Source organism: Chrysochloris asiatica, unplaced genomic scaffold (genome assembly GCF_000296735.1).
Source record: "Chrysochloris asiatica unplaced genomic scaffold, ChrAsi1.0 scaffold00039, whole genome shotgun sequence".
Taxonomy (NCBI): domain Eukaryota; kingdom Metazoa; phylum Chordata; class Mammalia; order Afrosoricida; family Chrysochloridae; genus Chrysochloris; species Chrysochloris asiatica.
In genome coordinates, this window is record NW_006408557.1 from 22663111 (window position 1) to 22676907 (window position 13797).

Consider the following 13797-nt stretch of genomic DNA (forward strand, 5'->3'; position numbering starts at 1 on the left):
GTCAGCAGTTCGAAACTACCAACTGCTCCGCAGGAGAAGGATGAGGCTTTCTGCTCCCGTAAAGATTTACAGCCTCAGAAACCCTGTGCAGGGTCGCTATGAGTCGGAACCGACTCCACGGCTCATAACCACCACCACCACCAGGTAATTCCAGACCTATACTCAAGTGTGGAAACACTGCTCTGGAGTAATTACAAATGTCAAAATACTTTGTCTTATGGCTTCTACAGATTAACAAAACGTTGCAGAAATTTCTTTTTGGCATCAAAATTGTACATAGTACCTGAAGGAGTACAAAAGTCCTTAGCTTACTTTTCTGTTTTTAATATGATTACTTTAACTTTATGACAATGTCTCTATGATGATGGAATATGATGTACCTGCACAGTCCAATACAGAAAGTCACGGGCTACATGTGACTGCTGAGCATTTTAGATGCTGCTAGTGTGAAGAAAAAGCTGCTTCTTTTATTTATCTTAATTAACTTATACACTCATGCAAGGTTCATGGTTACCATGCTAGATAGTGCAGCTCTAAAGAGCAAGACAGTAATGGTTCCTAAAATTCTCAGAACATACACTTTGTGCTGAAAGGAAAGAAAAGGAAGAAATTAGCAACTACTATATTAATCCTGTGCTGGGTACAGGGGTGGAAGGGTCACATGGGAGAGCAGCAGCAGCTTTGGGCTCAGACAGATTCGGGATTCAATGTGCCCTAACGGTAGCTGTCAGTTACTCACCCTTTCTAAGTCTTAGCAGCCTGTGAAATGGTGAGCGCTCAACCTACTCCCAAAGCCATTGAGAAGTTCAGAGAAAAGACAGCGAGAACATCTGGCAAAGCTGGACAGATGGTTATGCTCCTGAAAATAGTCCTCTCCTTCGAGGAATTTCCAAAATACAAAGGTAAGTGTCAGGAAAATAGTTTCAAGTGAACACAGAAGAGATATCTTTCCATATTACATAGACATGGGCCAAAGAAGTGAATGAATGATAGTTGTGGCTACTGTTCTGGTGAACAAGACTGTGGCGAGACATATCTAAACCTGGAAGATACTCAGGGATCTGGATGGGTAGAAGCAAGAGAGGACATGTCCTGACAGATGAGAGGAACAAACACAATACGAAAACCAAAAATAAGGCATCATTGGAATATTGATTCCAACAATTTGGTTGAAACAAAGAATTCAAGACATGAGGAAAAGGAGTATGACTAGGAGTACAGGTTCAGCGCAAACTCTAGAGGCCTAAAATGGCTACAGGGAGAGGCAGTACACAGGGCTGGCTGAGCTAGATGCTGGAAGCAGAAGCAAACTTTCATTTAAACCTGTTTTACTAACTGTGTGACCTTGGAAAGATCTCTTGTGTAATATGAATAACGACACTACCCACCTCAAAGGGTTGTTGTGAGGACCTAGCCCCTGTTAAGTGCTCAACTGATAATGGGTATTATTGAGGAGTTTACAGACTTTCACCTATAGCAAGAATTAACTTTTTTCTGTCTCAGAGTTCACTGATAATCTGGTAAACGCTATCTATGGACTCTGCCAGGAAAGATACTTGTGATAGGCACACAAAATTTTGCCTCTATTTCAGATCATTTACAGACCAACTCAAGTCCGTTCTATAGACTACCCTCTAAAATTTCAGGGGTCCTACATTAAGAACCCATTTTAGAGTCAAAAGGAGCTCACTGATAGAGAGCTGGTAGCATAGTGGTTATGAATAGGGCTGTTATCCTCAGGGTCAGCCATTCGAAACTACCAGCTGTTCCAAGGGAGAATGATGAGGCTTTCTGCTCCCGAAAAGATTTACAACCTCGGATACCTTGTACAGGGTCACTGAGTTGGAACCGACTCCACGGCACATAACCACCACCACCATGTGGCAAGAGTGCTGACACGGACAGGTAGTTAGGAAAATCATAACTGGAATAGGGAAGTCCCGTATCAGACTGTGTCCACAACATTCAGGCAAAGTAGGCCCAACCCCACAAAGAAGTGTCAAGTGCTAGGCCAAGTTTGGCTTCTTCTGACAATACAGTCAGCCTTTTGGTGAGGGACAAGGACAATGAAGTAACCAACGTTGTCCTCTCTCCCCTTTCTTAGTGCTAAACTCTCGTATTTCCTTGATTCTTTTACTTTTATGTCTATTTCTTAAATATATGCACTTTTGTGGACTAATTCAGAAAATACATAAGAATGGGGAGGATGAGAATAAAAGCTAAGAATAACAAAATGACAATAAACCAAAACCAAACCCACTGCCACTGAGTTGATTCTGACTCACAGTGACCCTATACAGTTTCTGACTGTAAATCTTTATGGGAGCAGGCAGCCTTTTTCTCCTGCTGGTGGATTTGAACCCCTGACCTTGTGGTTACCAGGGGACCTTAAAAAACAAACAGAAAAAACATACCATTTATTGTAGTCTAGGGACTGTACAGAGTGCTGATGTGGAGCTGTAGGATAAGCACTGGAATACTAACTACAAGGTTGGCAGTTCAAACTCACCAGTCACTCCTTAGAAAGTTTACATAGGGTTGCTATGAGTTGGAACTAACTCGATGGCATGTTCTACCAACAATAAGGACTTTAAGGAGTAAATACATGACATACATTAGCATCCCACAGTAACCTGGACATGTAAGAGACTCACATACTAGGAAGTCGGGCATCTCTACCAGCAGCTGCAGGAAGAGCCATTACCCCAACAACCATGTCCCAGGCAGTGCATCCCAATGTGCCATCACTGACATTTCATGAACTAAGTGTTTGTGAGTGACTGAAAGATTCCTTGTCTGTTACTTTTTTCCTCTGGAGATGGGAGGTAGAGGAAGCAGTTAAAGGAAGTAAAAGGGTCTGGGGTTAGTATTCGTTCTTCAAAGGGAGGAAATACAGTTTAAACTTCAGATGCTCCCAAAGAGAAATGATATACCTCTTTACTAGCAAAGACTCTCTCTCTCTCTTCTTTCTTTCTTCCTTTCTCTTTCCTTTCCTTCCTTCCTTCCTTCCTTCCTCCCTCCCTCTCTCTCTCTCTTTCCTTCCTTCCTATCTTTCTCTTTCCTTCCTATCTATCTATCTATCTATCTATCTATCTATCTATCTATCTATCTATCTATCTATCTATCATCTATCTATCTATCAATCATCTATCTAATCTAATCTATGTGGCTACAACATATACCAGAGGGTAGAAATAAATTAGGCTCCAGGAGAAAAGGAAAGTCTAATTCATACACATTTGCAGTAGAGACCCTGGCTGTCTTCTGGAAGACCAATACGGTCCCACTCTGTAGACTACCCCAGTACTGATCTGTCACAGGGACAGAGGAGCAGGAAGCAGGGGGGGATACGACCAGGAATGCCAAATGGCATCATAAAGGTTAGCACAGCTCCACCTAATAAGGTTTCTCTATTCAACTTGGGAATGGGAAGGTTACACAGGTTAACCTTTTCCAAGACGTCTCAGACTTCTTAGAGTGTAACAGGCATCCTAAAAATATTGTTGTTGTTGTTAAGTGCTGTGGAGTCCGTTCCGATTCATAGCAACCCTGCACAGGGTTTCCGAGGCTGTAAATCTTTACAGGAGCAGTAAGCCTCATCTTTCTCCCATGGAACAGCTGATAGTTTCGAATTGCTGACCCTGAGGTTAGCAGCCTAACTTCTGACTTCTACAGCATTCATGGAAGGAAGTTTTTCAGTTTCTAATTGAAAACTGGCAGAGATTGCATTTACTCCTTCCATTTCAGCACCAAGCCCACCACCCATCCACTGCTGTTGAGATGATTCTGACTCACAGCAACCCTATAGGATAAAGTAGGACTACTCTACCGAGTTCTCAAGATTCTCAATCTTTACAGGAGCAGCCTCATCTTTGCAGCTAATGGGTTTGAACTGCTGGCCTGCGGCTGACACTGCAACATTTAACCCACTATGCCAACAGGGTCCCTTTCATAAACAAAAGCCTCTCAAGATTTCTTAAAAGTAGGTTCTGTAGCTTTCCCCAGGATTGAATCATAAACCACATCCAGGGAAGTCATGTGTATCTCTACAGGAAATGAAGGAGTCTTTCAGGGACTTACTATCCACCACCTAACTCTTAACTTTCCCACTCAAATCCACAGGTCCACACTCCCCCAGGCCTAACTCCTTTATCAAGCCAGATAATAGCTCCTTGTTACTGCTGGAAGCACATGCATGTAGCAATAACTGCAGCTGGCTCTTACCTGGGGGCTGTGCCTCTGGATACTGAACTGGGGGTTGGCTGCGAAATGGTCACGATGTCTTCATCTCCTCCGTCCTCATAAAAGCTTGCTAGGGCGATCTGAAACAGAGGTAGCACCTTGGGATCCTTATACAGACCATCACCTAACATACAACTCCTGTGAGCACAAAGGACAAAATACACAGGCATAGCCCTCATTTATAAGGTAGTCATAGAAAATTAGACCAATAGTCAACAGCCCAATTATTACTAGTCTTCACATCAGCTGAAACAAACTTCACCCACTTAGAGGAAAAGAAAGCAAAAGAGAGATTTGGGACAGCAGAACCTTCCATTGCTCCCCCCCCCCCGGTAACGTAGTGGTTACAAGTCAGGCTGCCTACCTCAAGGTCAGCAGTTCGAAACTACCAGCGGTTCCATGGGAGAAAGATGAGGCACTCTGCTCCCGTAAAGATTTACAGCCTCGGAAACTCTGTGCAGCATCACTATGAGTCGGAACTGACCCCATGGTACTTAACAACAACAATTCTTTTTATGGAGTCCTGGTGTGGCACTGTGGGCTTATGTGTGAGACTGCAAAGTTATTTGAACTGCAAGGTCAGTGGTTCAAACTCACCAGTCGCTCCTTGGAAACCCTATACAGGGTCGCTATGGGTCGGAACCAACTCAACGGCACTTAACAACAACAATTCTTTTTATATGTAATGTAATCCAATTAAAAGAAGCTCTGGTAGCGTAGTGGTTATGAATCGGGCTGCTAACCTCAGGGTCAGGAGTTCAAAACTACCAGCTGTTCCACGGGAGAAAGATGAGGCTTTCTGCTCCTGTAAAGATTTACAGCCTCGGAAACCCTATATAGGGTCGCCATGAGTTGGAAAAGACTCCATGGCACATAACAACAACAAATAGTCCAATTAAAGAGTAAGCTCTGGTAGCGTAGTGGTTACGAATCGGGCTGCAAACCTCAAGGTCAGCAGTTTGAAACTACCAGCTGCTCTGCGGGAGAAAGATGAGGCGTTCTGCTCCCGTAAAGATTAACAGCCTTGGAAACCCTGTGCAGGGTCACTATGAGTTGGAACCGACTCCACGGCACATAACAACAACAACCTTTATTAAGCATATACTTATGTAACAGGATGTTCTGAATGCTTTACATGTACTAAATTCATTTAATCTTCACAGAACCCTACATGATTAGTACTATTACCATCTCATTTTAAAACCAATACAGATGCACTGAGAAGTGAGAAACTACTCAAAGTCACAGAGCTGATACGGAGTGGGGACAGAAATCTACCCTAGACAGTTTGCTTAGGGCCCTCACTCATACCTTCTGTTATTGTCACAAGTCAGGAACTATAGATCAGCCCAGGTTGCTACTTTTACTTTCTCTCTGAGGTCCAGTTTCTGAATCTGTGAAAACCAGACTCTAGTCCCAACAGCCTCCCATACTGGATGAGATGATATACACTAAGATTTACAGACAGCTATGCTTTAGTACCATCACTCGTTTATTAGTGTGTCATACTGTGGTGGCTTTTGTGTTGCTATGATCCTGGAAGCTATGGCCGCGGGTATTTAAAATACAAGCAGGGTCACCCACAGTGGACAGGTTGCAGCTGAGCTTCCAGAGTGGACAGTTTAGGAAAGACAGACTACTTCATTAAGAATCAGAACACAGGATGTATGAAGTATGAATCTAAGAAAATCAGAAGTTGTTAATAATGAAACAGAATGCATAAACCTCAATATCCTAGGCATTAATGAGCTGAAATGGGCTGGTATTGGCCATTTTGAATCTGACAATCACATGGTTTACTATGCCAGGAATGACAAATTCTACAGGAATGGTATCACATTCATCATCCAAAAGAACATATCAAGATCTGTCTTGAAATACAACTCTGTTTGTGATAAGATAATATCCATATAATTACAAGGTAAACCAGTTACTACTATTATTATTTAAATTTACGTACCACCCACTAAGCAAGTGATGATGAAACTGAAGAATTCTACCAACTTCTTTGGGAATCCTGGTGTGGCACTGAATGTTAATGCACTGGATTGTAAAGTCGGTTGAACTGCAAGGTTCAAACTCACCAGTCGCTCCTTGGAAACCCTATATAGGCTCGATAGGAGTTGGAACAGACTTGGCGGCACTTAACAACAACCAACTTCTTCAGTCTGAAAGTGATCAAACATGCAATCAAGATGTATTTATAATTAATGATTGGAATGCAAAGGTGGGAAATAAAAAAGTATCAGTAGTTGGAAAATATGGCTGTGGTGACAGAAACGATACTGGAGATTGTATGATAGAATTTTGCAAGACCAATGACTGCTTCATTGCAAATACCTTTTTAAAATAACACAAAAGACTACAAACATAGACCTCATCAGATAGAATACACAAAAATCAAATTGATTACATCTGTGGAAAGAGATGGCAGATAAGCTCTATATCAGCCGAAACAAGGCCAGGGGCTGACTGTAGAACAGACCATCAATTGTCCATATGCAAGTTCAGACTGAAGCTGAAGAACAAGAAAGCAAAAGGTAATTAAGAAGACAAGAAAGAAGGAAAAGACCAAAATGGATGTCAGAAGAGACTCTGAAACTTGCTTTCCAGCATGGAGATGCTAAAGTAAATGGAAGAAGTGAGGAAGACCAAGAGCTGAACAGAAAATTTCAAAGGTCAGCTCGAGAAGAAAAAGTCAATTATAACAAAATGTGCAAAGACCTGGAGTTAAAAAACCAAAGGGGAAGAACATGCTCAGCATTTCTCAAGCTGAGGGAACTGAAAAAAAAAAACAAAACAAACAAAAACAAAACCTTATAGCCTCATCTAAGTAAGGATTCTATGAGCAAAGTATTGAAAATGATGCACAAAGCATCAAGAGGATGGAAGGAATACAGTCACTGTACCAAAAAGAAATGGTCAATGTTCAGCCATTTCAAGAGGTAGAATATGATGAAGAACTTATGGTACTGAAGCAAGAAGTCCAAGGTACACTGAAGGCATTGGCAAAAAAACAAGGCTCCAGGAACTAATGGAATACAAATTGAAATCTTTCAACAAACCAATGCGGCACTGGAGGCACTCATTCATCTATGCCAAAAAATTTGAAAGACAACAATCTGGCCAACTGACTGGAAGTACTTATGCCCATTCCAGAGAGGTGACCCAATGGAATGCTTGAATTTTTTCTTTAGTTCCCTCAGCTTGAGAAATGCTGAGTGTGTTCACCCTTTTGGATTCCTAACTCCAGGAATTTGCATATTTTGTTATATTTGACTTTGTCTTCTCGAACTGACCTTTGAAATTTTCTGTTCAGCAATTATTCCTCCTCACTTCTTCCATCTGCTTTAGCATCTCTTCGCCGGAGAGTAAGTTTCAGTGTCTCTTCTAACATCCATTGCGGCTTTTTCCTTCTTTCTTGTCTTCTTAATGTTCTTTTGTTTTTTTTCCTGTATGATGTTCTTGATGTCATTCCACAATTCTTCTGGTTTTTGGTCTTAAATGTCTAATGCATCATATCTGTTCTTCAGATGCTCATTGATATCACATGCAAGTAAAATTTTACTAAAAACAATACAAAAATGGCTGCAACCATACATTGACAGAGAACTTCCAGAAGTCCAAGCCAAATTCAGAAGAGGCCGTGGAGTGAGGAATATCACTGCTGACTTCAGATAGATCTTGGCTGAGAGCAGAGAATGCCAGAAAGATGTTTACCTGTGCTTTATTGAATACGCAAAAGCTTTCAATTGTGTGGATCATGACAAATTATGGATAACACTGTGAAGTATGATTATTCTGCAACACTATAATTGTGCTCACGAGGAACCTATGCATAAACCAAGAGGCAGATGTTTGAATAGAACAAGGGGAATGAACTGTTTAAAATTAGGAAATGTGTGTGCCAAGGTTGTGTTCTTTCACCATACGTATCCAATCTGTATGCTGAGCAAATAATCCAAGAAGCTGGGTTATATGAAAAACAACTTGGCATTAGGATTTGAGGAAGACTCATTAACAACCTGCGATATGCAGATAATACAACTTTGTTGGCTGAAAGTGAGGAGGACTTAAAATACTTACTGCAGATCAAAGACCACAGCCCTCGGTATGGGCTGCACACCTCAATATACAGAAAACAAAAATTCTCACCACGGGACCAATAAATAACATCCATATAAATAAAAGACTGAAGCAGTCAAAGACTTCACTTTGCTCGGATCAACCATCAACACTCATGGAAGCAGCAGCTAAGAAATCAAACGATGTATTGTATTGGGCAAATTGGTAGCACAAGACCTCTTTAAAGTGTTGAAGAGTGAAGATGTCAGTTTGAGGACTAGGATGCACCTGATTCACTCAAGCCACGGTATTTTCAACAATCTCATATGCATGTGAATGTTGGACAGTGAGTATGGAAGACTGTAGAATTGATGCATTTGAGTTATGGTGTTGGAGAATACTGGAAGTGCCACGGACTGTCATGTACTGTGTTGGAAGAAGTACAGCCAAGAGTGCTCCTTGGAAGCCAGGATGGCCAGACTTCATCTCTCATACTTTGGACATATTATCAGAAGGGACCAGTCCCTGTCTGGTAAAGTGGAGGGTCAGAGAAAAAGAGGAAGACCCCAATGCGATGGGTTGGCAGAATGGCAGCAGCAATGGGCTGGGATGTATCAATGATTGTGGGGTTGGTGCAGGAACAGGCAGTGCTTCGTTCTGTTGTGCAGAGAGTAGCTATGAGTTTGTATTGACTCAATGGCACCTAACAACAATATGCCTTAGTAAAAATCACTGTTGTTATTAAATGCTGTTGAGTCAATTCCAAATCAGTTACCCTGTTTAGGGTTTCCGAGAAGCGGATGGTGAGTTTGAACTGCCGGTCTTGTGATTCAAACCCACCTTTCAGTTCAGTGCGTACCCTACAGCACCACACCAGACTCCTTTGGTAACAACGTTGTTTTTGTTAAGTGCTGTTGAGTTGGTTCCAACTCATAGCGACCCTGTCTAGGGTTTCCAAGGAACTGGTGAGTTTGAACCACTGACTAGTGCTTTATTCCACAGCACCATATCAGGACTCCTGTATTAGGAAGAATTTGTTGTTGTTATGTGCCGTGGTTCCGACTCACAGCAACCCTGTACAGGACTTCTGAGGCTGTAAATCTTTAACGGGAGCAGAAAACCTCATCTTGCTCCTGCGGAACAGCTGGAAGTTTCAAACTGCTGACCTTGAGGTTAGCAGTCCGATTCGTAACCACTACGCGACCAGAGACACTGAGGTCTAAAGAGAAGAAGTCCTGGTGTGGCACTGTGGGTTAATGCATCAGACTGCAAAACCGTCTGAACTGCAAGGTCAGCGGTTCAAGCTCACAGCTTCTCCTCGGAAACCCTATACAGGGTCACTATGGACTCGGCAGCACTTAACAACAACAAAGAGAAGACAGTTGTGATTTTGTTCTCCAGGTCATCAGTTGGTTGGGAAGCAGTGTACTGTTGTGGGATACAACCAGTCACTGAGAGACAGTGTGCTACACTGAACTGGGACTCAGGGACTTACATTCAAGTTCTGGTCCTGCCAGGCAAGTCGTGTCATCTGCATGCACCTCACGTACCCCATCGATAAAAAGTAAGACCAGACTGTGTGCTTTTAGATCTTTCAGGAAGAAGCCTTGTTTTGTAACTGTGCCCAGCACATGGGGCTTCACACTTACTGTACAGGGTGATGCCTTACTGAACTCTTCCGTTTGCAAAACAATGTAGAATGGTGGCGTCTGAAGGCTCCACTCAAAACCTGAACCCACTGCTGGCTGTATAACCTTGGGTGTATCTTTTGTCTTCTGAGCTTTTAATTCCTCATCTTTAAAATGGACAAATCTCTACTTCAGTGTTATTAGTATGAAATGAATCATTTATGCAAAGTGTCTGACACATGACAGTTAAGAGCTTGGGCTCTGGAACTGAGTTCAAATTCTACTCCTCCAATGGGAGGCCCTGAGTAAGGTACTTAAGCTACTAAATGTAAAGGTTAAATGCCATAATCCACTTAAAAGTCTGGCTTACATTCAGTAAATATCAGTCATCATCTTCATCACGTACCGAAGACGAGGCTGGCCAAGAACATTTATGCAATTCTTTTTACAATTGGTTATATAGTATCTATTAATAGGCCAGGCATTGTTTTGTTAAGTGCTGGCGAGTCGGTTCTGACTGATAGCGACCCTGAACCGCTGTTCCAACCGAACCGACTTCACAGTCCAGCGCATTAACCCACAGCGCCACACCAGGACTCCAGGTATTGTTTTAGCCACGGGAGTTAAGCAGAGCACAAAATCCCTTACCTCATGGAGCTTATGGGTTAATGTGCTGGATTGTAAAGTTGTTTGAACTGCAAGGTCAGCGGTTCAGGCTCAACAACCGCTCCTTGGAAATTCTACATAGGGTCACTATGGGTCGGAACCGACTCGACGACACATAACAACAACAATCATCCAATAAGTACTTAAAATGGTTTTAGCACTAGTCAACGAACTAGACGGTACACAACATGATACCCATTTTACAAATGAGTTAACGAAGGTGAAAAGGCTCCTTCCGTCCAACCCAGGGGCAGTTACTACCAGCACTTAGGTAGAAGGGAGCGTGGGCCAACTCCTGGGCCCTGCTTTTCCTTCCAACAGTATCCAGCCCCGACTCGGTGGGCAGCCATAAGGCACCCCTCTCCACGCCGGCCGCAGGAGTGCTTAAAGCTAACCCTTAAGAGCGGGCGAGGCAGATGGGGAAACTGAGACTCGGAAAAGCACAAAGGAACCAGGACTGGCCCGCGTTCCCGCACGCATGGATCCGGTGGGCGAGATAAGCAGTCCCGGGACAGAGCCGCGGCCGGAGCTCGGGCCGCAGTCGAGCTGGGATGACTGTGCGCTTCGGCGGCCGCTGGATTGCCGCACCCAGTACGTACGCCCCGGAGCCCCCAGGCGGCCCGACACGGCCCATCTCCCGACACTACCTGCAGGTCCCAGCCGGCCGACTCGAGATAGAAGCGGGCCCTGTCCTCCTCGGCGCCCGTCACCGCCACGAACTCCCTCAGCGCATCCTGTCGCTCCGCCGCCATCTTTGTCCTGTGCACTGCCTAAACCGCTCCGGCCACCGCTGCGCAAACCCACTCCTGCCGGCTGGTTCCGCCCGCCGGTCGGTGCGGTCTAACCACTCGGAGACCCCCGCAGGCCCCGCCCCGCACGGTGTCCAATGCAAAGCCCTCCGTGCGGGAAACCCTGCCGCTCTTTGCCCTCTGTCGGCTAAGGCTCGGATTTACAATCTACTGGCGGGGGAAGAAGGAAAAGTGGTGAAAAGTGAGTGAGATCTATCCATGCCTTATTGGGATTGTTGTTGTTAGGTGCCATCGAGTCGGTACCGACCCATAGCGACCTTATGCACAGCAGAACGAAACACTGCCCTATTGTTGGGATGAGGATCCCTAAAGGAGACAGATTCAGAATTATTCATCGACTCATTACGTTATTTGATTAGATAAATTTATTCATTCATTCTTTATTTACTCAAATATTAACTGAGTGTTAACAAGCTCCCTGTAATCTCCCAGGGTTGGGGATTGTTGTTGTTAAGTGCTATCGAGTCCGTTCCTACTCTTAGCAACTCTGTATAGCATTTCTGAGGCTGTAAATCTGCAGGAACAGAAAGCATCCTTCTTTTTCCCGGCTTAGTGGTGGTGGGCTTTAACAGCCGACTTTGTGGTTCGCAGTCCAGAGCTCCCCAGGATTGGGGATACGGCAGCGCAAAAAAAAATTCTTAGTTTTTGTCTTCATGTTGCACACATCCTAGTAGAAAAACAAACACACGGACAGACTTGGAACAGTACTCTGCTCAGAATTGTTCCATGGCTGTTCATCTCACTTGTGAAATAAATAAATGCGTGAAAATTGCCATCGATTTGCACCAATTTAGCCCCCCCCACCCCACTAGTTTACTGAGCTTCAGCTACACCAGTCTCCCACTGTTGCTCTTGGAAGGCGCCAGGCTTGCATCTGCCTCAGGACCTTTGCATTTGCTGCTCCCTTTGCCTGGAATACCCTTCCCTCCAGGATTCGCAAGGTGCTTCTTCACTTTCTTCAAGCCCGTGTTTCAAGGGTTCTACCTCAGGTACAATTCTGTCTTTCAGGTCCTCAGATTCTTTGTCTTTTTACCTCCTGCCACTCTACCTGGAATTCTCTTCCCTATGTTCCTCTTCATCCTGTGGGTTTAGATGTCGCTACTGAAGGAGGTCTTCCTGGGTCCTCAGGCTCAGTCAGGAAGTCCCCTGCACATATTCTGTGTGACATCATGTTAAATATTCACCTCCTAGATCCAGCCAGGGTCCCAGGAGCAGCATATGAACAATATGGTGTTCTGGTTAAGGGCCCAAGCCTAAACCTTACTGTTTATGGAGTCCTGGTGTGGTGCCGTGGGTTAATGTGCTAGACTGCAAAGTCGGTTTGAACTACAAGGTCAACAGTTCAAGTTCACTTGATGCTCCTCAGAAACCCTGTACAGGGCCACTATGGGTTACACTTAACAAGAACAACAACAACATATGACCTGGGGTAGGCCATCTCTGTAAACCTCAGCTTCCTGATCTGTAAAACAAGACTCCTAAAAGTATAGATGTTGCTGTAAACACTGGAGTGCTGACCACAGAGTCAGGGTTCAAACCCACCAGCCACTCCTCAGAAACCCTGTACTGGGTTGCAATGAGTTGGAACCATCTAGACTGATGACATTTAACAACAACAACAAAAGTATATATCTTAGAGGGAGCTGTGGGGATTCAACATAAAGTTCTGAGCACTGTCTGACACTTAGCAAATGTTCACCATTATTTTATCTCCCTTGAGTTGCCCAGTTACTGGCATTAACTATCGACTTAAGAGTATTTGTTGAATGAATTGGTGAGGGAATGAATGAAATATGAGATATATGTGCCTACAGGTGTGAAATACAGAGGTCGGTGTCTGAGGACAAGATTACAGGGAGGTACCTGGAATCATGAGTGGTGTTGGGCTGACTAGAGGAGGAGATCCAATTTCAAGTGTTCCATAAAACGGATGCTTTTGTGGTGAAGAGCATATCAGAGCTTAAATTTTGAGTATTTGGTTTGTGAAAGTCTGAGATTGTAATGTTGTTGCTGGTAAGTGCTGTCGAGTCGGTTCCGACTCATAGTGACCCTGTATAGGGTCTGGTGAGTTTGAAATGCTGATCTTGCAGTTCAAACTGACCTTTTGGTTCAGTGCTGTATCCCACAGCACCACAATGGGAGCCCTAAATTTATTTGTGTTTTGACATAAATTCAGCTTCTGTTAAGTTCTTTCTGACCACTAATGGGCAATGTAGAAAGCTTTGCCCTAAGCAGAGTATACTTGAAAATAGATTTACTACCACTCCCTTAGCCAGCCCAGAGAGGGGCAGTCAGTCTCCCACTAGATTTGTCTGGATGTGACCCTAATAGAAATTGGGGTACCAGGGTCATATGGTTACAATCATACTCAACCAACATGGTTAGAG

General features: G+C 43.8%; 1 protein-coding gene across 3 annotated transcripts in view; it reads right to left on the bottom strand.

The window, feature by feature from the left end:
- NSFL1C (NSFL1 (p97) cofactor (p47)) overlaps nt 1–11366 on the bottom strand; it is a 31616-nt gene extending 20250 nt beyond the window's left edge. For 2 of the 3 annotated variants that reach the window (XM_006860739.1, XM_006860738.1), the window contains exons 1-2: nt 11249–11353; nt 4225–4322 (exon numbers count right to left, since the gene is read on the bottom strand). In XM_006860739.1, coding sequence (XP_006860801.1) covers nt 4225–4322; nt 11249–11353 — 203 coding nt within the window. Of the gene's footprint in view, nt 1–4224; nt 4323–11248 lie in introns of all 3 variants that reach the window. The other variant, XM_006860737.1, reaches the window with a different exon arrangement.
- Between the last annotated feature and the right edge of the window lie 2431 nt (nt 11367–13797).